Source organism: Callorhinus ursinus, unplaced genomic scaffold (genome assembly GCF_003265705.2).
Source record: "Callorhinus ursinus isolate GAN/ISIS: 27379988/994484 unplaced genomic scaffold, GSC_fseal_2.0 scaffold107, whole genome shotgun sequence".
Taxonomy (NCBI): Eukaryota; Metazoa; Chordata; class Mammalia; order Carnivora; family Otariidae; genus Callorhinus; species Callorhinus ursinus.
This window is the reverse complement of record NW_027397169.1, coordinates 357,994-385,569: the sequence shown is the minus strand read 5'-3', so window position 1 is coordinate 385,569 and position 27,576 is coordinate 357,994. Positions and strand designations below refer to the sequence as shown.

The window sequence follows — 27,576 nt, the reverse complement described above, 5'->3', positions numbered from 1 at the left end:
GGCTCGATCCCAGGACCCCGGGACCACGACCTGAGCCGAAGGCAGACACTTAACCAACTGAGCCACCCAGGCGCCCCCCAGTTATCACCTTCTTACGGAGACCATCCTGATCTTCCTGTTTAAAATTGCAGCCCCCACTGCCCAATTCCTGATGTCTTTTTCCTGCCCTATTTTTCTCTCCGCTATCCAGCACAATGAAATCAATTAATAAAATGCATAGTATTTGCCGCCCCAACACTCACCCTGTCCAGGACCTCAGCTCCAGGCCCACAATAAATGTTTGTGTGGTGATGACAAGGAGGCAGCCTTTAGAGACGTGTGGGCTTACATGTGAATCCCAGCCCACTGCCTCCTCCTTTGTGCCTTGGGTGATTCTGTGCCTCAGTTTATGCAGCTGCAAAACGCAGACCACAGAAGCACCTGGCGCTGGCCACACCCCGCAGCTTCCTCGGGGAGCCTAACCAGAGCCTGGAAGCAGTTGGTGGCAATTTAGACACCGAGTCAGGACACTTAGAACTTTCCCACATATTCCTAGAATTTTCCACAAACATGTTGAGAGTAAGGGGGGAGCGGAGCCTTTCTAAGGTGGTCCTATTTTTTCCCCCCTCTTCCTAGATTTCGAATCTTTCACTTTTGAATAAGAAGAAAGTTTTTTTGATAGACTATGAACCCCGGGCGAATGCCATGACCCTTTAGGATGTATGTTCCCAGTGCTGTTTTCCAGATGGCTCATTTCTAACACCGAAGTCCAGTTTCTTGTCCACTGGGAGTCGAGAGGTTCCCTGGGTCTGCAAACTGAGGCGGTTCTCTGAGGGGGTGTCGGGTTGTACCCAGGCACATGCTTCCTCTTGGGTGGTTCTCTCTGGCAAGGGACTGATTTTGAATTCTGAAGCTTGTAGCCCTTTTTACCCCCCCACGAAATTTACATGACTCCACAGAAATAGTGCGATGCACAGAATAAGAGGTGCTCATTAAATCTAAGAGCCTGTGGGACGAGCTCAGGGAACGAGGTCTCTTACTTACACGCCTGAGTTGTTGGTCCCACGTTTGGTGAAGTTGACTGTTAGGGCTGAGGATTTTCAGAGCACTTTCTGGGGGGTGGGGGGGCGGTAGCGGGTATGGTCAGAACCATGGCATTTGCATTGATGAAATATCAAAGATGCTTGTAGTAACTTCTGGATTGAGACAGGAGCAAGCCACAGGTCAGGAGCTGCTCACCTGTTTCAGTCTGTTTCAACCTTGGACGGTAATCATCCAGGACTGAGTGCACATAACTGGTTGAACTTCTGGAAATAGATGAAGAGGTCGGGCCTTGGGACCTTGGGAAATCCAACCAGAACATAAGTCATTTGCACACAGCATTGCTCAAATGCTGCCTAGATACCGGGCACAGAATATTTAGAAACCATTACTCCGTGGACATTTGCAGCCACTGGCTTTCATCTAGAGTACCTTATTCTTGCCCAGGACACGGAGACTGGATGCCTCTGTTATTACTGAGATATTCTGGAAGCGCCACCGTTTGTAAATTTTAGCAGCATCGTTATTTGTAGCTGGCGAAGGCGTTCTTTGTTGCCTTTCCTGTGCTGACGTAACTTGGCTCTTGTGAGGAGGTAATATTGGAACAGAGGCCTGAGTTGGAGCTGACAGTGGACACAGACAGGAATCAGACCCTGGTGACTGCCCTCCCAGAGCCCCCCTGTTCGTTGGTGAGATAGGTAGAGAGCTACGCTCCTGGGCAGTTACCAGGCAAAATAAAACAGACCAAATGTAGAACCCACAATGCAGCCTGGAAGTCCCAGAAGGCTTCCTGGAAGAAGCAACAGGCAGGCTGCTTACTTTGGAGGGTTGGAAGAGTGATGAATAGTGACTCAGGCCGAGGGGACACCCGGGGATTGCACTGGAGTGATGTTTCTGAAATCTGACCAGACCCTGGGAATCTGGCCATGGGCCCTGGCTGAGAACCACGGGTGGGGGTGGGTGGTGTCTGCAGGAGGTCCCCCCCCCGGGTGGGGGGGACTGGGCAGGGGGTGGGAGGGAGAGGCTTGTCCTCTGAGCTGTGTGCTGCTGAGGGCTGGGTGGGGACGAGTGCTCGGCCTGCCTGCATGCCCCAGCCGCCCTCCCTTCATCGGTGAGCAGCCCCGCATCTGTGCGCATCCCATCCAAGGGGCTCATCTGAGAGGAAGTGCAGCTTGGTCTCTCGTTACACAAACACCTCTGGTCCTTAAAGGGCCCACGGACAGCCTGGCGTTCCGGTGGGGGACCCTTTTCTGCTCCACCGCATGAGGTTTGGAACCCCAGCCCCGCACCGAGGACGACCAGCGCTCACGGGCTCCCTGCAATGGCTCCGCGCCCTTCCTGGGCAGGCAGACAGGACGGTGACAGTTTCACAGAAGGTGCTGCTGGCCTGAGGCCACCCCGCAGGAGCAGATCTGCCCAGGTGTGTGAACTCTGAAGGTCACGGTTTGCCTGTGTGACCTGGAACCCAGACAAGGGCGTGGGTCCACGTTCAGAGGCATGGCAGTTGGGGCAGGGAGGCAGTGTCTGGGGGTGTTGGGGCTCCAGAGCCCTCGAGGCCCTGCCCTTCCCCATCATCACCCTTTTTGTGCTCAGAAGGCACCTTCTCCGAGTCCCACACCTGGAATTTGCCCACACCGGCTCTTCTCAGCCCCTCCCGCCACTGGGTTGTATGTCCCCAAATTCCTGCCCAGGCGTGAGGTTGCCCGCCCCAACATCCTCGACGCCCCCCCCCCGAAGATGTCCTTCCCCAGCCCTGTCTCAGCCACTGAGGAGCTGTTGGGGCAGTACTTCCCTCATCTGTGAAACCCAAGGACAGCCTGTGTGCAAGGAGAGGTCACAGAATCTCTCCCTTCAGGCGACCTCGAGGCTTGAGCCTCCCATGCTGCCACTCTATCTTTAAGGCCTAGGTGACAGGCACTTGCCACCCTCCCCTTGAACAAGGACAGCCCGGACCCGGACTGGCAGCCTCGCCAGCATCAAGCGCTGGCCAGGACCGAATGTTGTCTTGTGTTCATTGTCTCTGTCTTATGGCCACTGTTGGCAGCGACATCGACTTTCTCTTGAGGGGAGGGAGGGAAAGTTTCTTCTGAAAAATCAACATGCTTAAAAACAAAGGGAGGCTTTGGAAGGAGATCGGTGGGTGCGCAGATGGGAGAGGGCTGGGGCCGCAGACTGACCGGGCCTGGGAGGGATGGAGGGGAGGGCCCCCAATCCAACCCAGGGGCAGGGCTTTCTGGCCCACGACCGTGAGAACAGAGGGAGGGCGTTTGGCAGGCAGAAAGGAGGACATTACTGGTAGGGGGAACAGACCGAGCACAGGCCCAGAGGTGTACCGGGGGGCATGGTGCTGGGGGCAGGAGCATTTGTGGGATTTCAAGCCACAGGTGTGATCTGCACGTTAGAAGGGTGGTCTGGGCAAAGCCCAGAGGCCGGGAGCCCAGGGAGGAGGCCACAGTTATTGACCTGAGTGGGAAGGGACCCGCTCGGTGGTCTCGTGGCAGGCGGACGCCGTCGCAGCCCGAGAGGAGGGCTGTGCGCTGAGGGCTCTGGGACGACTCCCACATGCCTGTCCCCAAAGACGGGGTGGGAGGTGGGACCTTGGCCAAGAAGCCTGGGGAGGAAGAGCGCACACTCCGGTGCAGGATGACTTGATCTTGATCGTGGCGTGTCTGGGCAAGGGGCAGGTGCTCTCGGTTTAGCAGGTTTGCCGAGGGAGACACCTGGGAGCTGCGGGATTTGGAGCCCCAACGTGCGCCTGTGCCGATCGCAGCTTCCAGGTGGGTGCGAATTCCAGGCACAGCGGATAGCAGTGGGGGTCCAGGACTGGATTTGGGGCCAAAGGAGAGGAAAACCAGCGTGCATTAGAGACAGAACAGCAGAGAGGAGGGGAGCCAGGACGCCACAGTTCTTGGAGGGAGGGGCAGACAAGGAGTCCTATATGCAATAGGAGGTCATGGATACATAGACAAAGAACTGGCCACTGCGATTGGCCAAGGAGAGGGCGGGGTGTCTCTGGGGACCTAGGCAGAATCCAACGTAGAGAGGTGGAGATGGAGTGGAGTCAGGGGCTAAAGGCAGGTTCTGCTTTCCAAGAATGCCAGGGTTGCTGTGGCTGAGCTGAGGTTCTGTGAGCCCAGGTCCATCCCAAGCGCCTAGTGGTATAGAGCAGAGTTCAGACACCAGCTGTGCCCCAGCTCTGTGACCCGGGGTCCCCGAGACTCAGTTCTTCCATGAAATAGGGACGCTGGGGCACCTGGGTGGTTCAGTGGGTTAAGAGTGTGACTCTTGATTTCAGTTCAAGTCATGATCTCAGGGTGGTGAGATCAAGCCCTGCATCAGGCTCTGCACTGGGCATGGAGCTTACTTAAGATTCTCTCCCTCTCCATCTGCCCCTCCCTTACTCCCCCCTCCCCACCATGCATGCCCTGTCTCTCTTAAAAAAAAAAAAAAAAAAGGAAATATGGACGCTAACAGACAGCATCTTCCTCAGGGCATGTCTAACATTTACAAGGTAGGAAGGCAGGGCACTTGCCCTAGGCAAACATCTATGTGTAACACCTGGCATGGTACCAGCACCCCAGGTATGTTGGGCAATCCCTGGTATGGGTATGGACAAGGCCTGCTGTCCCAGAAAGCAGCCTGGCTTTTGCTGCTACTTGGCCCTACCTGAACCTGCCTCCGTGTATGCCATCCCCAGGGAGTGGCAGAAGGGCCCAGTAGCCAGCTGGTGGGAGAAGTAGGGCAGATGTTAGACCAGGTTGGGTGGAGAAGGGGTGCCATCAGAGTGCAACCTGGAACCCACAGTTCTCTCCACCCTGGAAGGTGGGTAGTGGCATTGCTGAAGGGGCTGATTTTTTTTTTTTTAAAGATTTTATTTATTTATTTATTTGACAGAGAGAGACACAGCGAGAGAGGGAACACAAGCAGGGGGAGTGGGAGAGGGAGAAGCAGGCTTCCCACCCAGCAGGGAGCCCGATGCGGGGCTCAATCCCAGGACCCTGGGATCATGACCTGAGCCAAAGGCAGACCCTTAGCGACTGAGCCACCCAGGCGCCCCTGAAGGGGCTGATCTTGATTGGAAATTGGTTCTTAATGATGAGCTGGGGTGGGGAGCTCATTGACAGCTGGAAATGCCCCCTCTGAGCCCATATCTACTTTGCCAACCACCCCTTCAGTGGAAACCTTTATTTTCCTTTTGTATTAAGATGATTTCCTATTTAAAAAGTCACCTTTAATATATATACACTCACTAGAAGCCTATTTAGCCTTAAAAGGAAGGACATTCTGACACCTGCTACAACAAGGATGGACCTTGAGACCATTATGCTCAGTGAGAGACCCATACTGTATGATTCCACTTATAGGAGGGACCTAGAGTCATCAAATCCACAGAAGCAGAAAGCAGAGTAGAGGTTATCAGGGATCGGGGGTGGAGGAGCGGGGAGTTAGTGTTTAATAGGGACAGAGTGTCAATTTGGCAAGATGCAAAGATTTCTGGAAATAGATGGTGGTGATGGTTGCCCAATGATATGACTGTACTTAATACCACTGTGCTGTACACTTAAAAATAGTTAGATGGTATATTTTTGTTATCTGTATTTGACCACAATTTAAAAATTAGAGCACCTGGGTGGCTCAGTCGGTTAAAGGGCTGCCTTCGGCTCAGGGCATGATCCCTGCATCCTAGGATCAAGCCCCACGTCAGGCTCCCTGCTCAGTGGGGAGTCTGCTTCTTCCTCACCCTGCTCTTGTGCTCTCGCCTGCTCGCTCACTGTCTCTCTCCCTCTCAAATAAATAAAATTTAAAAAATTAAAAAACAATAAAAATTTAAGTCACTGTGAAACATTGCTTATAGGGCGCCTGGGTGGCTCAGTTGGTTGAGCCACTGCCTTCGGCTCAGGTCACGATCCTGGAGTCCCGGGATCGAGTCCCACATCGGGCTCCCTGCTCGGCGGGGAGTCTGCTTCTCCCTCTGACCCTCTTCCCTCTCGTGCTCTCTGGCTCTCATTCTCTCTCTCAAATAAATAAATAAAATCTTAAAAAAAAAAACATTGCTTATAAAAATCAGTGAATCACAAAAGAAGCGGACCAACTCCTCCCTTCCCTGACTTCCTGATGTAATAACTCTCCTGAGCATGGACTATATATCCTTATGGCCTATTTCCGTGAGTTCACATGCATATATGTAGCTGTGGGAGAAAATATGGAGCCTTTAATATTTTTCTTAAATATTTTTTCCTGCTCCATTCTTATTCCTTTCTCCTTTTGGGACTCTAATTATGTGCCTGTTAGATCTTCTGATAGTCCCAAAGGTCACTGAGACTGTGTGCTTTTTTTTTTTTCCCAACTGTGGTAAAACATACAAAACATAAAATTTGCCATTTTAACTATTTTTAAGTGTGTGACTTAGTAGCCCTAAATACATTCACAGCATTGTGCAAATGTCACCACTATTTCCAGATGGCACTTTTTTTTTTAAAGATTTTAATTTTAGGGGCGTCTAGGTGGCTCAGTCGTTAAGCATCTGCCTTCGGCTCAGGTCAGGATCCCGGGGTCCTGGGATCGAGGCCCGCATCGGGCTCCCTGCTGAGCAGGAAGCCTGCTTCTCCCTCTCCCTCTGCTGTCCCCCCTGCTTGGGTGCTCTCTCTCTGTCAAATAAATAAATGAAATCTTTAAAAAAATAAGTAAATAAAGATTTTACTTTTAAATAATCTCTACACCTATTGTGAGGTTCAGACTCACGACCCCACGATCAAGAATTGCATGTTCTTCTGTCTGAGCCAGCCGGACATCCTCCAGATGACACATTTTTATTCGATCTTTGTTTTCTCTTTGTTCTTCAGTTTGAATGTTTACTATTATCTAGCTCCTAATTTGTTGACTCTTCAATCCTCTCCGATTGCTATCAAGCCCACATGTGATTTTGTAATTGCAAGTCTTGTATTTTTCAGTTTTAGAATTTACATTTGGTTCATTTTTTTTTTTTCCACTGAGGTTTCTTATTTGTTCATTCAGTAGGAACTATTTTTTTTTTCTTCACATCCTTGAATAGATTATAATAGCTGCTTCAAAGTCTGGATCTGCTCATTCCAACATCTGGGTCACCTCAGAAGTTAGTCCCCATTAATTTCCTTCTGTCTTGAGTATGGTTCGTGTTGTCTTGTTTCTCCAAAGATCAAGTAATTTGGGGTTGTATTCTGGACATTGTCAAGATGTATCGTGGAGACTCTGGATTCTGTTGTGTTCCTCTGTAGAGCACTGATTTTTTTTTTTTTTTTTTTTAATCAGGCAATTAACCTGTCTGGACTCATGCTCCAAAGTCTGTTTTCTTCATGGTGTATGGCAGGTGAAATCTCTCTTCCTTTCTTTCAGCCTTAGCTGGGCTGCTTGGAGTCTGCCCTGCACACGCATGGTTCAGGGCTTAGCAAGAGACGTGTGCAGAGTTTTTGTGTAGAATTTGGAACTTCCTTTTTCTGGCTCTCTCCCTTCCAACATGTTCCGTCCCATTATTGAGCAATTGTGATCTTTCTGGGCTCTTCTCGTTTTTCAAGCCGGTTTCTATTTCCAGTGAAGAGCAGTACAAATGGGAAACCCACCCTGTGTTGCTCCTGTATGCCAGGTATAGACTCCCCTCCAACTACTACCTATTTGGGGTCACTCTAGAGCAGTACCACCCAGTAGAATTTTCTACAACGATGGAACTGTCCCATATCTGCACTACTCTGGTAGCCACCAATTGTGTGTGGCTATTGAGTAGAGAAATTTTGCTGTGTGCAACTGAGGAATTGAATTTGAAATTGTGTTTCATTTCAGTTCATTGCAATGCAGATAGCCCGATGCTGCTGGTAGCTACCATGTTGGGGCTTTCAGGTAGTTGTGTTTTTGTATGTCGTCCAGGGTTTCTGGTTGTCTCCGACAGGTCTGGTCTCATGTGGCTGACTCTGCCTTCCGTGGAAGCCGAGCTCTCCCGGTGCTTTTCCATTGTGTAAATGATGTATCGGGCCATTAGTGGCTCCCTGAATTTTGCTTTTATTTTTTTTAACTCCCTGACACCACCCCCCCAACCCAAGTCAATGAGCATAATGTTTCCTCTTCTTTTTCCCCCTTTGGTAATTTTTTTTAAAGATATATTTATTTATTTTAGAGAAAGCATGAGCACAAGGGGTAGAGGGAGAGGGAGAAAGAATCTTAAGTGGACTCCAAGGTGCGGAGTGCCCCCCCCACCCCATTGGGCTCAGTCTCACAACACCAAGAGCACTACCTGAGCTGAAACCAAGAGTCGGTTGCCTAACCAACTGTACCACCTAGGTGCCCCTCCTTTGGTAGTTTTTTAAATTAAAATAATTGGGGGCACCTGAGTGGCATAGCTGGTTAAGCATCCGACTCTTGATTTCAGCTCAGGTCATGATCTCAGGGTAATGATATTGAGCCCCGGGTCAGGCTCCGTGCTGGGCATGGAGCCTGCTCTCTCTCCCTCTCCCCCTCGCCCCCTTAAAAAAATTTAACTGTCGTAAAATACACATAACATAAAACTTACCTTCTTGACCATTTTTTAAGTGCACAGTTCAGTATTGATATATTCACATTACTGTGCATCCCTCTCCAGAACTTCCTCAACTCCCCAACCTGAGACTCTGTCCCCATGCAACACTGACTTCCCACCCCCTCCCCGACCCCTGGCGCCCACCATCTTCTTCCTGTTTCTGTGGATGGGGCTCCTCCGGGGACCTCCTGTGAGCAGAATCCTACACTGTCTGTCTTGTTGTGACTAGCTTCCTCAAATGAACGTAATGGCCTCAAGGTCCATCCATGATGTATCTTCCTCTGCCTTTCAGAATATAATGTAAGATTTCTTGGTATGGAGTCCTGAGGTTCTGATCCCCAACTGTTGGACATCAAGACTGCAAGTTTTCACTGGAAGGGAGAGAGGGACGGGCTCCAAAAGGGCACAGGGAAATTCAGGGAGTGATGGATATGTTCATTATCTTGACTGGGGTGACGATTTCACGCATATGAACATAGGTCAGAACACATCAAATCACACACTTTAAATGTGCAGTTTCTTGTATGTCAGGGGTTCCTCAAAAAAGCTGTATTTTTGTTTTTATTCTAATGGCCCAAGTGGGCTCCCCTTATCCCGCACCTGTAAGCTTCATCAGTCCCTGTGCAGGTAATAGTCAGATCCTGCTGCCCCCCACTTGCCTTTGGGACTGAGGACTGCTCCCTTCCCCCTCAAACTCCAAGACCTGATCATCTCTCCTTTCTTGGTCTTTGAAACCTCCCTGACTGACCGCCCCCCCCCAATATACCCACACACCAGGTGATGCTGGGGACCCCAGAGGTCTCTCCCTGGCTCTCACTGTCCAGGGGGACACTCAGAGTCAGCTAGCTCTCTAAGCTCCGGGGCTGAAGAAAGCTCCAAAGAAAGGCCCAGGGGTGGGGCGCGGTGGGGCTGGCAAGGCTGTGGGGAGGGGGTTGTGCTGAGTGTGGGAAAGGCAGAGCAGGCCTCTTAAGGAGGAAATAGAATCTGACCCAGGTCTTGAAAGACAAGTGGGAACTGGCCCACTGAAGCAGGGCATTTCAGGCAGGAGGCAGGCAGATGCAAAGTCCTGGACGCCGGACCAAAGGGGGGAGCTCACAGGCATCCCAGCACTGGGTGTGGGATAGTGCAGGGGTGCAGGGGGTCCGTAGGAGGGAGCAGATGCCATCAGGGGGGCCTGCGGCCAGCCCAAGGCAGCTGCGAGTGATCCTCATGGCCCCACTGGTGGGTGTTTTTTTTGGGGGCTGGGGGCATTGCCAAGGGGTGGTTCTGAGAAGGTGCAGCCAGGGGAGCGGGAGGGCTGAAGAGCGTGGCCAGTGGGCTGGAGATACTGGGAAACCTGGTCCAGCTCACCTAAGCCCCCGAGCCTGCCGAGGGGTGTAAAAGTTAAGAAATCATGTGCTGAGGGGCGCCTGGGTGGCGCAGTCGGTTAAGCCTCCGACTCTTGATTTCGGCTCAGGTGGTGATCTCAGGGTCGTGGGATCGAGCCCCGCGTCGGGCTCAGCGCGGAGTCTGCTTGTCCCCCTCCCTCGGCTCCCTCCCCCACGTGCGCTCACTCTCTCTCTCTCAAGTAAATAAATAAAATCTTTAAAAAAAGAAATCACGTGCTGAGCAACTGGTGCCCTGAAAACACAGAGAGAGGGTGGGGGAGAAAACTCAATAGGTGGAGGCAAGCCTGGGGAGGCTTTGCAGGGTCCTGTGAGCCCTGAGCCCACTGATAGTACAGAGCAGCCCCCTTGCCACCCTGGTGAGCTTCCGGTTCTAGCTCTCTCCCTCGCTGGCTGAGTGGCCAGCAGCTTCTTGCTTTAAGTCTCAGGCTCCCCAGTTCCGAAATGGGGTGACAGTGGATCACCTTTATGGGGATCGAGCTGACCTTGCCTGTTAAAACAGGTGGTTTCTTTTATTTATTTTTTTCTTCTTCTTCTTCTTTTTTTAAGATTTTATTTATTTATTCGAGAGAGAGAGAATGAGAGATAGCACGAGAGGGAAGAGGGTCAGAGGGAGAAGCAGACTCCCTGATGAGCAGGGAGCCCGATGCGGGACTCGATCCCGGGACCCCAGGATCATGACCTGAGCCGAAGGCAGTCGCTTAACCAACTGAGCCACCCAGGCACCCAGGTGGTTTCTTTTAAAGTAAGCTCCACACCCAGCATGGGGCTTGAGCTCACAGCCCCAAGATCGAGAGTCTCATGCTCCACCAACTGGGCGAACCAGGAGAGCCCGCGCGTTTTTTTGTTTTGTTTTGTTTTGTTTTTTCCTAGAAAAGTCTGACCACCTGCACTGAAGTCCTCACATCCACCCACCTGTCCATGTGTCTATACTACCCATTCATTTATCCACTTAGCAGTTAGTTGGCACCTAATGTTGTGCCAGGCCCTATCTCAGGATATGGCAGTGCCTAAAACAACATTCTAGCCTTCGGGAATCTTATGTCTTGGGGTGAGGCAGATGAACAAATAACAGATCTAGCAGGACAGGAGGGGCTGAAGGAACAAAACAGTGTGAGGAGATGGAATAATACACAGGCTTCTTTGGTAGTGATCTGAGAAGGTTTCTCTGAGCTGAGATGTGAGTAATGAGAGCTAGACACAGGGATGTGTAGGGGAACGGCATGTGCAAAGGCCCTGGGGCAAGAATGAGCTTGGTGAGCTGGATACAGCACATGCAAAGACCCTGGGACAGGAATGAGCTTGATGACTTAGAAGGCCAGAAAGCAGCCATTGCAGTAAGTTGAGTTGGTGGGGTGTGGGAGGGTGTATCAACAGAACCAGAGTATGGAGGGCAGAAGTGTGTCTTTTTTTTTTCTTATTTTTTAAATTATTTAAAATTTATTTATTTAGAGAGAGGAGAGGGAAAGAGAATCTTAAGCAGGCCCCACACCCAGTGCAGAGCCTGACACCGGGCTCAATCTCACGACCCTGAGATCATGACCTGGGTGGAAATCAAGAGTCAGACACTTAACTGACTGAGCTGCTCAGGCGCCCCTGGAAGTGTGTCTAAATATGAGGGGTTGGGGTATAAGGCAGAGTCCTGCCCCGGGGGCCGGGCAGGGAGCACAGCCTGTAGGACTCTGCTCAGAGAGTCCACAGTGCGGGAACCAAGGCTATCCGCAGGGGGCAGCAGGGGCTGTGGTTATCACCACACAACCCCCACCCCACGTAGCACATCATGTGTTCCCTGCCTGGGCCTCCAGCCACAGGAGTCAGGTGACCCCCGGCAGCAGGCCAGGCTGCAGGAGCGAGAGGGATGGGGTGTGTGTGTGTGTGTGTGTGTGCGTGCGTGTCCGTCCGTCCGTCCCTGGGCAGCCCAGACATCTGGAGTCTGAATTGATTTCTTTTTTCAAAACCCCGGGCAAGTCCTGTATTTCGAGCTAGGTTTAAAATAAAACAAACCTTCTGTGCATAGCCCTGCTCTGGCGGGCCATACTGGGGGGCATTCCAGAGTTCCAGGGAGCAATAGGAGTCCAGCCAGCCAGGGGTCAAACCCCCGAGGGGGGACAGGGATCCTGTGCTCATCTTGTCTTCCCCGTATCAGCACAAAGCCCTGATCTCTCTCTCCAGGTCTGAGGATATTTTTAGCCACTAAGAAGGATTATCAGAGTCTGGCTCCCAGGTGGCAGGGGCAGGGCTGGGAGTGAGGCCAAAGAGGTTTGAAGACACAGCAGCCTTGCTGGCGACTGGGGGCAGGGCAGGGGTGATGGGGATGTAGGCTCAGGCTGGTTGGGCTGGACCAGCCACTCACTCACTCGATGATTCTCCAAATGGCCCCTCGGTGGCCCTGGCCAAGCCCAGCCTGAGTTCACCAGCTACAGCTTTAAGGGAAAGCTGCAGAGGTCAGGGAGGTTCTGGGAAGAACCTTCCAGAACCTGCTGCATGCAGGCCAGCACCCCTCCTCCTCAGACTGCCCCTCATCCCAGCTTCCCCTCTCTGCTGCTAACAACATGCAAGTCAGTCCTATGTAGCGCTCACTCCACTACCCCGTGTGCAAAGGGTTCCTGTTACCCATTTCACAGATGAGGGAACGGAGGCACAGAACGGCCTGGTTGCCTGCCTTAGGTTGCTCACCTGGTAAATGGGTGAGGCAGGAATCACCTCGCTGTGATACCCGTGTGGAGTGTTGGTGAACTGCCCGGCCCACTGGGCCCATACAACAGCCTGGAAAAACAGGCCGTCTGGCTGTACCCATTTTTCAGATGGGGCCACCGGGCCCAGTGTGGCGGAGTCACAGGAAATGAGCAGAGGAGCTGCGGCCCAAAGGAGAAAAATGAAAATTGATGAGGAATGCCACCCTGAGCTTCATTCCTTCCCATCCCCTGGGAAGGAGGTGTCTGTTGGGGGTCGGGTGGGGAGTGGAAGAGAAGTCTGGGCCTTGCTGGCCATGAATGTCCAGTAACAGCCGCACCTGAGCCCCTCCTGTGTGCTAGGTGGGGACAGACAGACAGGTTAGAGAAAGGGTAGGGCTTCCAGGGCTGAGACCTCTGCAGTCAAGGTGGGGTAGTCTGACACGGACACCAGAAAGGGCTGGGCTTGCTTAGGCTGAGGGGACTGGGGTTCCAGGCTGATCATGCTTCCTTCCTTCTCCACCCCCCACTGTCTCTAAAAAGACTTCATAACTAGCTCCCAACATCACAGTGAGTGAAGCAGGACTGGGGGAGTGCACTTTAACTAAACCCAAGGTGGAGGCAATCGGGAGGTACCTCCAGGAGGAAGTGACAAATGAACTGGGTTTTGAGGGATGCCTAGGAGTTTGTCAGACAGACAAAGAAGGTGTGTAAGCCCTGTGGAGACAGACCTTGCCTGCTTCCCTCACTGTTTAGTGTCCTCAGCACCCAGCATAGGGCAATAAATATTCAGTGGGCATTCTAGGCAGAAGACAGCACTTGTAAAAGCTGGCTGTGTGAAATCCTATGGTGTGGTGGGAGCAGAAAGTGTCAGGCAGTGGATGGGGGGCTTGGAAGCCGGGATATCGGCAGAGGCCTGAGATTGGAAGATGTCCTTGCTCCTGGTGTTACGCCTTGTCTCTGAAGCTCATCACGATTTGCAAGCAGCACGGCGGTGGTGGATCCTCATCTGGGCACCCTTGAATGAGAGAAGAATATGGGATTGGGGCCTGGACTCCTGGATACCTGCTTCAGCTCTGGCTGGCTGGGGGCTTTCCTGGGACTCCCAACCCATTTCCATCTGCACTAAGCAGGGGTGGGGGATGTTGCTGAGAGAGTAGGAGGAGGCTGGAGAGGCCATGCAGTGGGCGTGGCTCTGGTTGGGAGGTGGGAATGCCCCGCTGGGCATGTGCCCTCGGGCCCCAGGGGTGCTCCAGATCAAGCCAACCTTGCCTGTTAGTGAAGCTAGTTTCTTGTAGAGCAATCAACCCACCCAGGCAGAAGTCTCTGCATCCATCTGTCCATTCTGTCTGGGCCATCTGAGCCTGGTGGGTCTAGACTGGCCATGTCACACACCCTTGACCATTTGTCAAGCTGCTGCCATGGCTCATCACCTCCCTGACTGCCGGATGCCCCACAGGTGGGGTCTGCGGGCTTCTCCTTCATCTCCCCCCTCCCTGGGCCATTCCATCCATCCCCATGGACTTGAACGTCAGCCACATGCTGGTTCTGAGACCCAGACTCTGACAGCTTTTCTTTTTTCTGTATTTGACTTGTGATGTTATGATTTATAGTAAGAAATAAAAATTTGGTCTTTGACCCTGGTCTCACACAGAGCTCCTAAAACCCTTGGAACTTCCTGCAATAAGAATGATCTAGGTGTCTTTTATTAGGTTAACACAGTGACTTTTGGAAAGCCCCTGGGTCACGGAAGGAGAGGGGCTGGGTGTCAGGGAAGGCAACCATGAATACAGAGTAGAAATTCAGTGCCGCCCCACCTCCAGGGAGGGGAGAGGGGCTGCAGGCTGACTCATTCATCAATGATCAATGATGTAATCATGGGCGCCTGGGTGGCTCAGTTGGTTAAGCGACTGCCTTCGGCTCAGGTCATGATCCTGGAGTCCCGGGATCGAGTCCCGCATCAGGCTCCCTGCTCAGTGGGGAGTCTGCTTCTCCCTCTGACTCTCCCCCCTCTCATGTTCTCTCTCATTCTCTCTCTCTCAAATAAATAAAATCATAAAAAAAAAAAAAACTTTAAATGATGTAATCAAGCATACCTTTGTAATGAAGCCTCCCTGAAAACCCGAAGGGCGAGGTTCAGAGAGCTTCCTGGTTGGTGCACGCATGGAAATTTGGGGAGAGTAGTGCCCGTGGAGGTGGGCGCCCCTCCCCTACACCTTGCTCTTCATCCAGCTATTCCTGAGTTGTGTCCTTTTGGAATGAAACGGTGATCTAGTAAGTAAAATGTCTCTCGGAGTTCTGTGAGCCACTCCAGCAAATTACTCAAAACCCTCAGGAGGGATTCCGGGGATCCTTTGATTTATAGCCAGTTGGTCAGAAGCGCAGGTGACGATTTAATTTAGACACACTTGGTGGCTGAAGTTGGGGGGACAGTCTCTGTAGGACTGAGCCCTTACCCTGTGGGATCTGATGCTGTCTCCAGGTAGAGTGTCAGAACTCAGTTGAGTTGCAGAACAGCCAACTGGCAACGGGGGGTGGGGAACAAGCCCACATGGTGGAATTGGAATCAGAATTGTAGACTTTTAAAGCGCAGGCATTTTAATTGGCACGAGTAAAGGGCCCACATCACTGATGGATAACTCAGTGAATTTTCTCAACCAGAAGAGCACCCAGATCAGTAGACAGAACATGCCAGCCTTAGGCAACCCCACAGGGCCCCTCTGGTCACTGCCTGTCCCCAGAGCAGCCACCTGTCCGATGCCCAGCAATGTGGTAGGCAGAATAATGCCCCCCAAAGATGCCCACGTTCTAATCCTGGAGCTTCCTGTGGTGAAGGGGAATAGAGGTTGCTGATCAGCTGACCTTGACGTGGGGGCTGACCCCTGATTCCCCAGTGACTCAGTGTCATCAGAGAGGTCTTTATTAGAGGGAGGCTGGAGGGTCAGAGAGAGAGATGGCTTTGAAGACAGAAGATGGGACCCTCATCCAAGGAGTGTAAGTGGCCTCTAGAAGCCAGAAAAGGCAGGAACAGATTCCCCCCTGGAGCTCTGGAAGGAGCCCAGCCCTGCCCAACCTTGCGTTCAGCCCAGCAAGCCCCATCTCCTGAGCGCCAGAATTGAGAGAGAGTACATCTGCATCGTTTGAAGCCACTGGGTTAGTGGTAACCTGGGACACTGATGCTGGCATCCTCGGTTGGTTTTGCCTGCTGTTGAACTTGATAAAAATGGAATCCTGTGTGTGTGCGTCTCTTCCTCTGGCTCCTGTCTGGAGGGTATTCAGTTATTGGGGGCTCTGCCTCTAAAATGTCTCTGCAGGGGCGCCTGGTGGGTTCAGTCGGAAGATCGAGCAACTCTTGATCTCAGGGTCATGAGTTCGAGCCCCATGTTGGGTGTAGAGATTACTTAAAAATAAATAAACTAACAAGCTTAAAAAAATAGTCTCTGGAAACCTGCTCCTCCCCTCCACCTCCTTCCAGTGGATAGCCCCTCCTTCCGGCCTCCAAAAGGCCACTTCCCACAAGGCTGCCAACCCCCCGTGGCTTGTGTGCTTTTTTTTTTTTAAAGGTTTTATTTATTTATTTGACAGAGAGAGAGACAGCGAGAGAGGGAACACAAGTAGGGGGAGTGGGAGAGGGAGAAGCAGGCTTCCCGCCGAGCAGGGAGCCCGATGCGGGGCTCGATCCCAGGACCCTGGGACCATGACCTGAGCCGAAGGCAGACGCTTAACGACTGAGCCACCCAGGCGCCCCGTGGCTTGTGTTCTTATCTAAAATAAAACTAAGGGCCACAGAACCCTCACACTCCACGGGTGGGAGTGGAAAATGGTACAGCCACCCCAGAAAACAGTTTGGCCATTGGTTATGAAGTTGGACAGGCAGCTTCCCTGTGATCCAGCCATTCCACCCCTGGGGGTTGGCCAGGGAGACATGTATGCTCTTAACAGCTTTGCTCATAATCACCCCAAATGGGAAGCATCCCAGTCACCCATCCACAAGCAAATGATATGTATCCACAATTCAGTAAAAAAAAAAAAAAAAAAAAAAAAAGCTACCAATAGATGCTATGACATGGATGAATTTCAAAACCATTACATGGAGCGAAAGAAGCCAGACACAAAGGTGGAGTGTGTGATTCCGTTTCTATGAAGTTCTAGCACAGATGGAACAAATGCATGATGGAAACAAAAATCAGGACAGAGGTGACCTTTGGACGGGGAAGATGGAGATTGACCGGAGAGGGGCACGAGAGCTTCGTGGAGGGATGGGAATATTCGTGGTTGGAGGCTGTGTCATGCAGGTACCTGTATTTGTCCAAACTCAGCGACTGTACGCTTAAGGATTTATGCATTTCGCTCCAGTAAATTTTATCTTCAAAGAAAAAACAAACCCATTAGCAAATACTGAAGCCTAGCTAATGATCTGCATGCTGAAATATTTAGGGGTGATGCAACTTGATGTCTGCTGCTTATTTTAAAATGCATCCGGAAAAATAAGATGGCCTGATTGGGGGGGGAAGGAGGGGGGTGGATGGATGCACTGACAGATATGAAATAGAGCAGGTAGAACAAAATGTGGACGGTAGAATCTAGTGGTGGGTTCTGGGAGTTCACTGTAAATTCTTTCAACTTTTCTGTAGGTTTGAAATTTTCATCACAAATGTCGGGGGACGTCATCCCAACTCCTCCCTGAAGCCCACAGGCCCTGTACGACCTGCCCCTGTCCCCTCCCTGCCTTCCCCTCCTCCCTCTCTCCCCCTCACTCATTCCGCTACAGCCACAGGGGCCTCTTGCTGTTCCCCCAACACTCTGAGCTCGGTTCTGCCTCAGGGCCTTTGCACCTGCTGCTTCTTTCTCTGAAAGTCCCTCCCTACCACCACTACTCTCTTCTGCATAAACCCAGGCCCTCCTCATCTCTGGGTCTCTGCTCAGATGGTATCTCCTTAGGCTTTCATTGGTCACCTCATTTAAAATCATGGTACCCTGCTCATTGTCAAGCAGCCCCATCACACGGTCCTATCTCATTTACGAATCTGCGTACTTGTGTGTTGGCTGACCCCCCTGCTGGGCTGAGAGCTCCACAGGGACAGGAATGGGTCTACTTTTTTCTCCACTGTGTCCCCAACACCTAGCCACATTCTGGCATGAACAAGTCAGATAACAGAGGGACAGCTGGGTGGGCAGATGGGTGGATGGACAGACAGATGGGTGGATGGACAGATGTGTAGATGGACAAGGTGGGCAGGCGGATGGATGAACAGATGATGGACGGATGGACAGATGGATGACTGGTCGGTGGGTTGGTTGGTGGATGGAGGGACAGATGGATGGACAGACAGTGAGTGGATGGACAGACAGATCAGCAGGTAATAAGGCGGATGGATGGATGGATGGATGGATGGATGGATGGGATGGACAGACATAATGATGAACAAACATCCCAAGTGGGGACCAGTGTGGGGGTCTGGGCACTTGTCTTAAGATCTTGGGAAAGGGCAAAGCTGCTTGGGCTCCTCAAGATGGCCGCTGGAAAGCCTTGGTGGAAGGAAAGCATACCTGTACTGCTCCAGTGACCTGGCAAGCATGTCATGCACTAGGCACGCTTGCCCAACCGCAACCCAGCCTCATAGCAAGCGAGGCTGCCGACGTTCACACCTGGAAGGATGCTCAGGAAGCGAACTGCAGATTTCCTCAACTGGTCATCTTTGGGCTGCATTGGAGGCACTTTCCCACATGGAGACCTTCCTGGACGTTTGAGAACTCAACTTTATGACTCCAGTCAGCCAGTCCCCTGACTTCTGGCCACCTTTTTTGTACCTGTGAAGTGCAAAGTAATAACCCTTTTCATGAGGTGTGTTTTCAGGGCTAGCAGGCACCCGGGGAAGCACTTGGTGTTGTGAGGCTGGGCTGACAGGTGGGCTACTGCCCCTGTTTGACAAATGAACTTGAGATTCAGAGCCGTCAGGTCACTTGCCTGAGGGCACCCAGCCCAACTCCCTCCTTAACCCGGGCTGTAATAAACTCAAGGTTGCCGGGCATCGGGGGACAGGTGTTGAGGATGGGATGGTGGGCCCTCCTGTGTGCCACGCTCCCGTTAACTGGACTATGTGCCCACAGGATGTGGTCCAGCTTCAGCGAATGGTTTTGGCAGGAGAGGTTGTGGCTGCCACCCAACAACTCGTGGGCTGCCCTGGAGGACCGGGATGGCCTGGTCTATGCCCACCCCCGGGATATGCTGGCAGCCCTGCCCCTGGCGCTGGCCCTGGTGGTCATGCGCTTCATCTTCGAGAGGTGAGTGTCCGCCTCTCGGCGGTGCCCGGCCCTGCTGTCGCTCCCCTGTGCGCAGTGCTCACCCTGGCCATCCGTCCTGTGTGGTTTTCGTCCTAATGCGTCCTGGATGGAGCCTGGCTTGGAGCCCGCGTGCCTTTCCCGGCTCCACCTCGTCCCTAGCCACTACCGCCCACACTCTTCCAGCCTCTGAAGGCTGGTTTGCTGTGTCGTCAGCAAATGGGGTGAGGCCCCGGAGGGCGTGTTCTTGCTTTGCTGACCAAGGATGGGTCTGCAGAGGCCAGTCAGCAAGCAAAGAAACTTTTTTTTTCTTCTTAAGATTTTATTTGAGAGAGAGAGAGAGAGAGATCACCAGCGGGGGTGGGGGGGTAGGGGGGTGGGGGAAGGGTAGAGGGAGAAGCAGAAGCAGACTCCCTGCTGAGCAGGAAGCCCAATGCAATGGGGGGGAGGAGCCTCCATCTCAGGACCCTGAGATGATCTGAGCCGAAGGCAGTTGCTTAACCGCTTAACCAACTGAGCCACCCAGGCGCCCGAGCAAAGAGCAAGGAAATTCTTGCCCACTCCCTCCTGCCTCTCTCCTGTAGGCAAGGTGACCCTCAACCTCACCATCCCCCCTCAGCCCCCACAAACCCTCATCCCCCACAACCCCCAGCTCACCCCACTATCCCTCCCTCACTCCCCCACCTCACTCCCCCTGCCATCCTTCCATCAGCCCCCTACTATCCCTCCCTCACCCCCCACCTCACCCTCTCCACCCCTCCCTCCTGGCTCCTAACACCTTCCCTCCTCCCTTTGTAGCCAAAGGAAGGAGCAAAAGCACTCTGGCCTCCCCTTTTGTGCCTAAACTAGCCCCGCCCCCCCCTCTTCTGTCCCCCCCCCCCGCCCCTTTCCGCCCGGTGCTGCCCCCCCCCCCCCGGAATATATGCCACCACCACCACCCGCAGGTTCCCAGCAACCTGGTTGCCAAACCCTGTAGATTTTCAGTCATTTCTCATGGGACCCAGACCCTGCTTCAAACCGGGTCTCCTCTTTCCCTGGCTGGCTGTCTCCTGGGTGAGAGCATCTCTCCTGGCGTCCCTTCCCTGGGTCGCAGGTAGCCCCACCCTTCCCACACTGACCAGCTCTGTAGTCAAAGCTTTCAGACCTGTCCTGCCAGGCCCCTTTGCTGCTGGGCCCCCCATGATCAGCCACCCCTGCAAGGTTCCCCCTCCTGCCTCCCTCCCTCCCCACGCCCTCCGCAGGTCTGGTACCTCTTATGCAGCCACCTGGCCTTTGCACTCACCCCTCTGCAGTTCCTTCAAGGCTGGGTTGCAGGAAGCCCACAGGGCCCCTCTGCTGTCCCTCCCCCACCCCCCGAGCCCTTAGCCCCCTTCAGCCTCCACTTTGGGTCCCTGGCTTTGTCCTGCCCTGACCACAGGGACACGGGAGCATTCTGCATCTTGCTTTGTCTCTCCGGTTCCTGAGGAGCTTCCTGGTGTCTGGGCTCCCTGGATACAGCCTGGACCCCGGGGGGACCCAAGGAATACCCACTGAGGTTGAATTTATTTAATAGATACCCTCTAAGCGCCTACTCTGTGCCCACCATTGCTCTGAGCAGCTTATGCGTCCTAGCTCTCAGGGCAACCCTGTGAGGTGGTACTATTATCCCCATTTTACAGACTAGGAAATGGAGGCCCAGAGGTCAAGGGAGGCCTGTGGTCACACACAGCGTAGGTCATCTGGGATTGAGGCTTTGCCTGAGGGATTCTAAGAGGCTCAAGTCAGCCAGGCTTTGAAGGGCGAGTCGCCACCTTTCCTGCGGGGACGGGGGGGGGGGGGGGGGGGGGACGTCAGACTATGCCCAGGTTCACTACTGGAACCTGGAGTGGGGGGTTGTGTATTTAACTGATGGCCTCATCAGAGGTGGGGGGGTGTGTTCACATCCCAGAGGTGTCCTTTCATAGGGCCATGGGGATTGGATAGCTTTTCCAGGGTCGAAGGCAGAGGTTCTCGCCATTTTTGAAGTAAATCCTGGGCCAGTCTGCTACTCACTCGCTGTGTAACCTTGGGCATCTCTCTGACCTGTCTGGGCCTCAGTTTGCCCATCAGGACAATGGGGACTTTGACAGTAGAGCTAAATGAACCGGCAGCTAATGTGGACTTGGACCCATGCTTGGCAGATGTCAGCACTCAAGAAATGACAGTCCCCTCCTCCCCCACTCCCCGTCATGATTGAGTCTGGAAGGAGTTCCTTGCTGAGCTGCTTTGAGCCTCAGTTTCCCCAAATGCAGGGTGATGTTTGGTGGGTATGAAGTCCGGGGGGCAGGGTCTAGTGGGATGTATGATGACTGGCCAGGGACCAGGCCCCTCCACATGTCCACACTGGGAGAAGGGAGGCCTGAGAGGGAGTGCACCTGCTCCTTTCTGCCTTTGGGGACCCCCAGCCTGGCAGGAGACAGACAAGGATCCGGACCACCATGAGACAGGCGGGCAGTGAGGGGACTCTCCTTCCTGTTTGGAACTGAGTGGAGCTGCTTGAGACCCCAAAAGTTAACTTCCACATTCCCACCCTGAAGACCGGCCGCCCAGCTGCCTTTCTTAGGTTTGGTCCCAGTGCAGCGGCCAGACTACCCCTCCAGGCTCCCAGTGTGTGACCTGGCCCCTCTGAGCCTCAGTTTCCCCACCTGGATTGACAGGCTCTGTCTCCCCTGCATCCAGATTTGTTGGCATGCCCCTGAGTCGGTTGCTAGGTGTGCGCAATCATGCCAGGAGGCTGGTGAAGCCCAATGCCACTCTGGAGAAGTACTTCCTCACAGAAGGGTGGAAGCCCAAGGAGGTGAGAACCCCCTGATGCCCCTCCCCATCCCCGTCGGCCTGCGGGGGAGGGGGGGGCTTGTGGATGGGGCCTGGGGGTGGGATGGGGCCCCGTTGTCAGGAACAGGGAAAGCCCAGGGCAGCCTCTGTGCCCCCACAGCGCTCCTACCCCCACTCCACCAGCCAGCCCAGCTGGCCCAGTGGGCAGATCCTGCGCCTGGGGGGGGTGGGGAGCAGGGCTCTGCTGAGCTGGTGAGAGAGGAAGGACTGACTGCTTGGGGGGGGGGGCGTTGACCACAGCAGACCTGTGATGGCCCCCATTCCCATCTGTACTGTACTGTGGCTCTCGGTAGAGGGGACCTTCCCCCTCCGCAGTCACCCTCCCTCTGCAGGTAGGGGTGGGAGGCAAGGTCTTAACTGCCTGCCTGGGGAGAGGGTAAGACCTGACTCTTCTGGAAGGGTATAGGAAAACCTGTAGGGGGGCTGCCCCACCCCCAGCTGCTTTCTTAGTCCCCGTCCCCATCAGCCACCTGCCTCTCCTGTGAGCAGGGCTGATTTTCATACGGCCTGTTTTGGGGGGACCCCCCCCATGTCCGTAGGCAGACAATCCCACAGGCGAGGTCTGGGGTAGAGGGGGAGCACAGCTGGGTCTCATCTGTCCTGGGACATGGACGGGAAGCCTCCTCTGTGACTCCCCCCGCCATCACCTCTCCCCAGCCCCAGATGGCCCTCCTCGCGGCCCAGTGTGGCCTCACACTGCAGCAGACCCAGCGCTGGTTCCGGAGGCGCCGGAACCAGGACCGGCCCTGCCTGACCAAGAAGTTCTGCGAGGCCAGGTAAGCCCGGGGTGGGGCTGAGGCGGGGGGCTCTGGGGGTGCGGGGCGGGGGGGGTGGAGTCCGGGCCTCCGGTGGCTGCCTCATGGGCTCCCTCCCCATCTGCAGCTGGAGGTTTGCTTTCTACCTGTGCTCCTTCTTCGGTGGCTTGTCCATCCTCTACCACGTGAGTGTTCCTGGCCGCTTGCCTCCCCCGCCACCTATCCCACAAGCCCTTGCGGTGCGCTGGGCCTGGACTGGGGGGTGCGGAGGGGTTCGGGCAGAGGGAGCCCATGCAAAAGCGTCTGCTCAGGTGCCCTTTGAGGACACACCGTGCACGGGAGCTGGGGATCCGCAGCCCACAGCTCTGGGTCTAGAATGAGAGCAGCCCTGGACAGGGCCCCCCCGGGGGGCGGGGTAGAGGGCTGGGCTCTGACCTCTGGGCAGCCTCAGACTCCCGTGTCCCTGCAGGAGTCATGGCTGTGGACACCGGCAATGTGCTGGGACAGTTACCCAAATCAGGTGAGTGGCAGGTGGAGCTTGGAGGCTGGGGGTGGGGGGTGGGGGTGGTTAGAGTTCCTTCAGCCACAGACGGGAGAGCGAACCACGGACATCACATGACTCCCCTCCGAGTTCCACTCTGTATTTTTGCCTCCCCTGCGGAATGGGGAGGGACCAGACACCGGGAAACTCCGAGCAGGAGCTGCTGCAAAACCACTGGCCCTTGACTACCTCCAGGGACGGGGAGCTTATACCTTCTTCACTCATTGGGATTCAAGGGTCCTGGTTCTGAGCAAGCGAGGAGGGCCCTAAGCCATGCCCCGCCACCCCCGAGCCTCGACCCCCGCCCCGCAGCTAACCTTGCCCCACGTCCCCGCAGCCCCTGAAACCGGCCCTCTACTATTGGTACCTCCTGGAGCTGAGTTTCTACGTCTCACTGCTGATCACGCTGCCCTTTGATGTCAAGCGTAAGGTGAGCCTGGGCCGAGAATCTGGCTGGGAAGTGATGCTGGGGTTGGGGGCGAGGTTGTGATCCAGTCACACATAGGGAGGGATGGCTTCACCCCCTACCCTGAGACACCCCCCCCACCGTGCCTCAGGCCGGAGGACCTGCAGTCCACAAGGTACAGATGCCAGCCAGCCAGCCAGCCCCCAGAGAGGGCCTGCCCCCAGCCCAGTGGGGTGCCCCCCCCAGACTCATCCCTGCTGTGACCCACCGTCTCCCGCAGGATTTCAAGGAGCAGGTGGCACACCACTTCGTGACCATCATCCTGATCGTGTTCTCCTACAGCTCAAACCTGCTGCGCATCGGCTCCCTGGTGCTGCTGCTGCATGACGCCTCCGACTACCTCCTGGAGGTGGGCCTGGCCCGCCTGACCCCGCCCTCAGCCCCCCCCTCCCAGCCTGCCCCCGCCCCTGCCCCACCCTCCCAGCCTGCCCCCGCCCCCGCCCCACCCTCCCAGCCTGGCCCCGCCCCTGCCCCATCCTCCCAGCCTGGCCCCGCCCCCAGCCCCATCCTCCCAGCCCCACCCTCCCAGCCTGACCCCACCCCCAGCCCCACCCTCCCCCGCCCCATCCTCCCAGCCCCCCCTCCCAGCCTTACCCCCCCAGCCCCATCCTCCCAGCCCGACCCTCCCCCGCCCCACCCTGACCCCGCCCCCACCCACCCCCAGCCTGACCCCGCCCCCACCCCACCCTCCCAGCCTGATCCTCCCCCCAACCCCACCCTCCCAGCCCCGTCTCCCAGCCTTCCTGGGAGGGGAGGCCCCGCCCCGCCCTGCCCCGCCCCGCCTCCCCGCCGTGAGACCACGCGCCCTTGTGGCTTCCAGGGAAATGAAGCTTCTCACACTCCCGGAGGCACACGCTTCACCTTTCTGGACAGTACCTGGAGAGGAGGCCCTGCCCTTTCCCAGCACCCTCCTTCTCACCTATTCGCCCCTTCCCCGCCTCCCTCGCCACCATTGGCCTGAGGCCGTGTCTCTCTGCCGCCCTCCCCAGGCCGGTAAGATGTTCAATTACACGAACAGGCGGAAAGTGTGCGACGCCCTCTTCATCATCTTCTCCTTGGTCTTCTTCTATACTCGCCTCGTGCTCTTCCCTACAAAGTAAGTCCGCCCTCCCGCTGGTTGGGGAGCAGGGAGGGAGGGCATGTCTGAGGTCCAGGCCTACCTCACCCTGCGTTTCCTGACGCATGGAGTTGGGGGTGTTGGCCAGGAGGCCTCCAGGAGAAGGCAAGGAAAGGTGTTCCTGGCACTGAGCACAGCATTCTGGGCTCAATCATTCTCCCCTGTGCCCAGAACATGGAGGTGGCAGCAGGGTTGGGCACACACTCACTAAAGTCTTTGCCCAGTCTGTTTGCTGATGAGGGAGCAACATGAAGGTACCTGCTCAAGTGAAGCTGACGTGGGGTGGGTGGGGACTATAATAAATAAGGCAAACAAGTAGAATATAAAGCATGAGAAAGTGATTTGCTAAAGAGAAAATGAGGTTGGGAAGAGCACAGGAAGTGTGTAGGTAGTTGGAATTAGGGTGGTCAGGGAAGACGTCGCTGATGGCATTCACAGAGAGAGACTGGAGGGAGAAAACCTACATTGATCATAGGCAAAGAGTGGTCCAAGCAGCAAGCACAGCATGTGCAAAGGCCCGGGGGCAGGACTGGGCCTGCCGTGGAGGTACAGCAAGGAGGCCCATGTGGCTGGAGCAGAGTGAGCGAGGGGGAGACAGGGAAGAAGGGACGGACGGGGCAGGTCATTCCAGGCTTTGGGGGCCTCAGGAAGGACTTAGGCTTTTACGCCAGTGAGGAGGGAGCCCTGGAGGGCTGTGTGCGGAAGAGGGACAGACCTGGCTCAGGCTCACAGGCGTCCTCTGGTGGCTGCTGGGGAACAGCTGGTGAGAGGCCTGAGCAGGAACTGGGGAGGCCTGGGGAGGTAGAGCCCAGGAGACTGCGCTGGCCCAGGTGAGCCATGGTGGGGCTGGACCACTGCAGGTGACAGAGGTGGGTACACTCGGGGGTCACTCGAGGGTCATGAAACAGGCATGAGTTCAGAGTTGCTGCTTGAGCAGGTGCTCAGCTTTGGCTGTGCTGGTTGGTGGGGTCTGTCTAGAACCCCAGGCTTCTAGACAGAGATGCACATGTACATGTCCAGAGTTTGCAGCCACAAGACTGGATGGGGTCACTGGGTGACCTGGAGCCCCCGAAATTTGTAGGTTGGGGCAGCCTGTGGAGGAGACGGGAATGCGGGCCCCTGAAGGCCCAGGAGGAGAGCATCAGGAAGGGAGGGCCAGCTGCCTGAGCAAGGCTGGCCACTGGTGACCCCACAGCCGAGCCGGGGGCAGGGCGGGGCGAAAGCTCACTGCCTGGGGGGCCGGGGGGGCTCTGAGGAGAGAAGAGAAGGTGTGAAAGAACACGCAGGGGAGCAGCTAGACCACCAAGCATCCCCTTAGGGTTCATGGTCATGAATGGCCAGTCAGCAAGTGTGCGTTCTAACAATTAAATATGACCAGGTGAGAGGGGCACTTAAATGCCCAGCTAAAGAACATTGCTATCCCTCTGGAGGGCAGAGGGAGCCATGAAGGTTCTGGAACAAGGAGGGTCACACAAGTTAGAGGTCCCAGGGACTGAGGGCTGCGGCCGCTGCTGAAGCCCCATCTCCCTCCTGCTTCGCTGCTGTAGGATCCTCTATACCACATACTACGAGTCCATTGCTGAGCGGAGCCCCTTCTTTGGCTACTACTTCTTCAACGTCCTGCTGATGGTGCTGCAGCTGCTGCACGTGTTCTGGTCTTGCCTCATCCTCCGCATGCTCTGCAGCTTCCTGAAGAAAGGCCGGGTAGGGCCGGGGAGGGGTGGCTTGTGTGTGCCCCCCCTGCAGCCCCCAGGCCCGGCCCAGCCCAAGCCTCATGCCCCTCCCTGTTCCCCAGATGGAGAAGGACGTCCGCAGCGACGTGGAGGAGTCCGATTCGAGCGATGGGGAGGCGGACCAGGGGCACCTGCCGCTGAAGAATGGCGCCACTCACAGGCCCGGGGCAGCCCCCATGGACGGCCCTCGGAGCCGGCTCGCTGGGCGGCTGGCCAACGGGCACACACCGGCCACATAGCCAGCCGAGGACTGGCCTTGAGGGCTGGCCCCCTGTGCCCCGTGGCTGGGATTTATGGGGTGGCTGGACTGGTGGCCCTGGGGCCAGTGCTGGAGACAGGGACGGCCCTCCCCTGGGGGAGGGGGGTGAGGGCTAATGATCTCTCTCCAGCCCCTTCCTTCTGCCCGCCCTTCCCTTCTCCCTTCCCTTCCCTTGGGCAGCAGGCCACCTCCGCAGCCCACCAGAGCCAGCTCCAGGCCGAAAGGAGTCCAATAAAACTTGAATGGAGCCAAATTCTCTGAGAGCTTATGTCCCTGTTAGAGTTCCTCGTCCGTCCCTGGAGGCCCCAAGGGGTCTCTAATTACATATCCTACTGATGAGACACTCACCTTCACCCTAAGACACATGCCCACCCCCAGCGGACTCAGCAGGCAGTGCATAGAGATCCCCCCACCCCAGGTGAGTCCCTGGCTCCCAGCCAAGACTAGAGCCAAGCCACCTCTTTCCAACACGGGGCCGCCCTTGGCCAGCCACTCACAGACCCAGCTTAAAGGGGAGAAGGCAGTAGGCTCACCCAAGTCAGGGTGGGCAGCCCCTGCTCGAGGCTGGCAGAATCCCAGGGCCTCCGTGGAGACCCTGAAAGGGGGCCCAGGGGATGAGTTCCAGTGGGCTCCCCCAGGATCAGCCTGGGTGAGGTCACCACCTCTGCAGGAGCTCTGCGGGAAGGTGTGGAGGGTCTGGGAATCATACCACAAGCGCCCCCGCCGTGCAGGGCCACATGTGCTGCCCCCAGGGGCACTGAAGAGGAGAGGCCTGGGGTCGAGAGGTGGCAGAGGACAGGGACAGGAGAGGAAGTGTGTGAGAGGCCAGGTCACTGAGAGCAAGAAAGAAGAGAGAAAGGACCCTCCCAGAGGTGCAGAGGTGGAAGTGGAAGAGGGGGGCTGGGAGGGGGGGGGAGGGGGAGGCGACCAGCAAGCTGGGCCCAGGGGCA

At 55.3% G+C, this 27,576-nt stretch overlaps 1 protein-coding gene across 5 annotated transcripts in view; it reads left to right on the top strand.

Moving 5' to 3' along the window:
* The window catches only part of CERS4 (ceramide synthase 4), a 31,618-nt gene extending 4,739 nt beyond the window's left edge, over positions 1-26,879 (top strand). Inside the window, exons 2-12 of one of the 5 annotated variants that reach the window (XM_073889454.1) lie at positions 18,212-18,465; positions 18,732-18,905; positions 21,600-21,717; positions 22,413-22,531; positions 22,638-22,695; positions 22,980-23,030; positions 23,389-23,481; positions 23,738-23,866; positions 24,507-24,613; positions 26,182-26,338; positions 26,430-26,879. In XM_073889454.1, the coding sequence (XP_073745555.1) occupies positions 18,461-18,465; positions 18,732-18,905; positions 21,600-21,717; positions 22,413-22,531; positions 22,638-22,695; positions 22,980-23,030; positions 23,389-23,481; positions 23,738-23,866; positions 24,507-24,613; positions 26,182-26,338; positions 26,430-26,606 (1,188 nt within the window). In that variant the 5' untranslated portion in view covers positions 18,212-18,460 and the 3' untranslated portion in view covers positions 26,607-26,879. Of the gene's footprint in view, positions 1-2,230; positions 2,441-17,150; positions 18,466-18,731; positions 18,906-21,599; positions 21,718-22,412; positions 22,532-22,637; positions 22,696-22,979; positions 23,031-23,388; positions 23,482-23,737; positions 23,867-24,506; positions 24,614-26,181; positions 26,339-26,429 lie in introns of those variants that run through there. The other 4 variants (XM_025863010.2, XM_025863007.2, XM_025863006.2 and 1 more) reach the window with 4 other exon arrangements.
* The last annotated feature ends 697 nt before the right edge of the window (positions 26,880-27,576 follow it).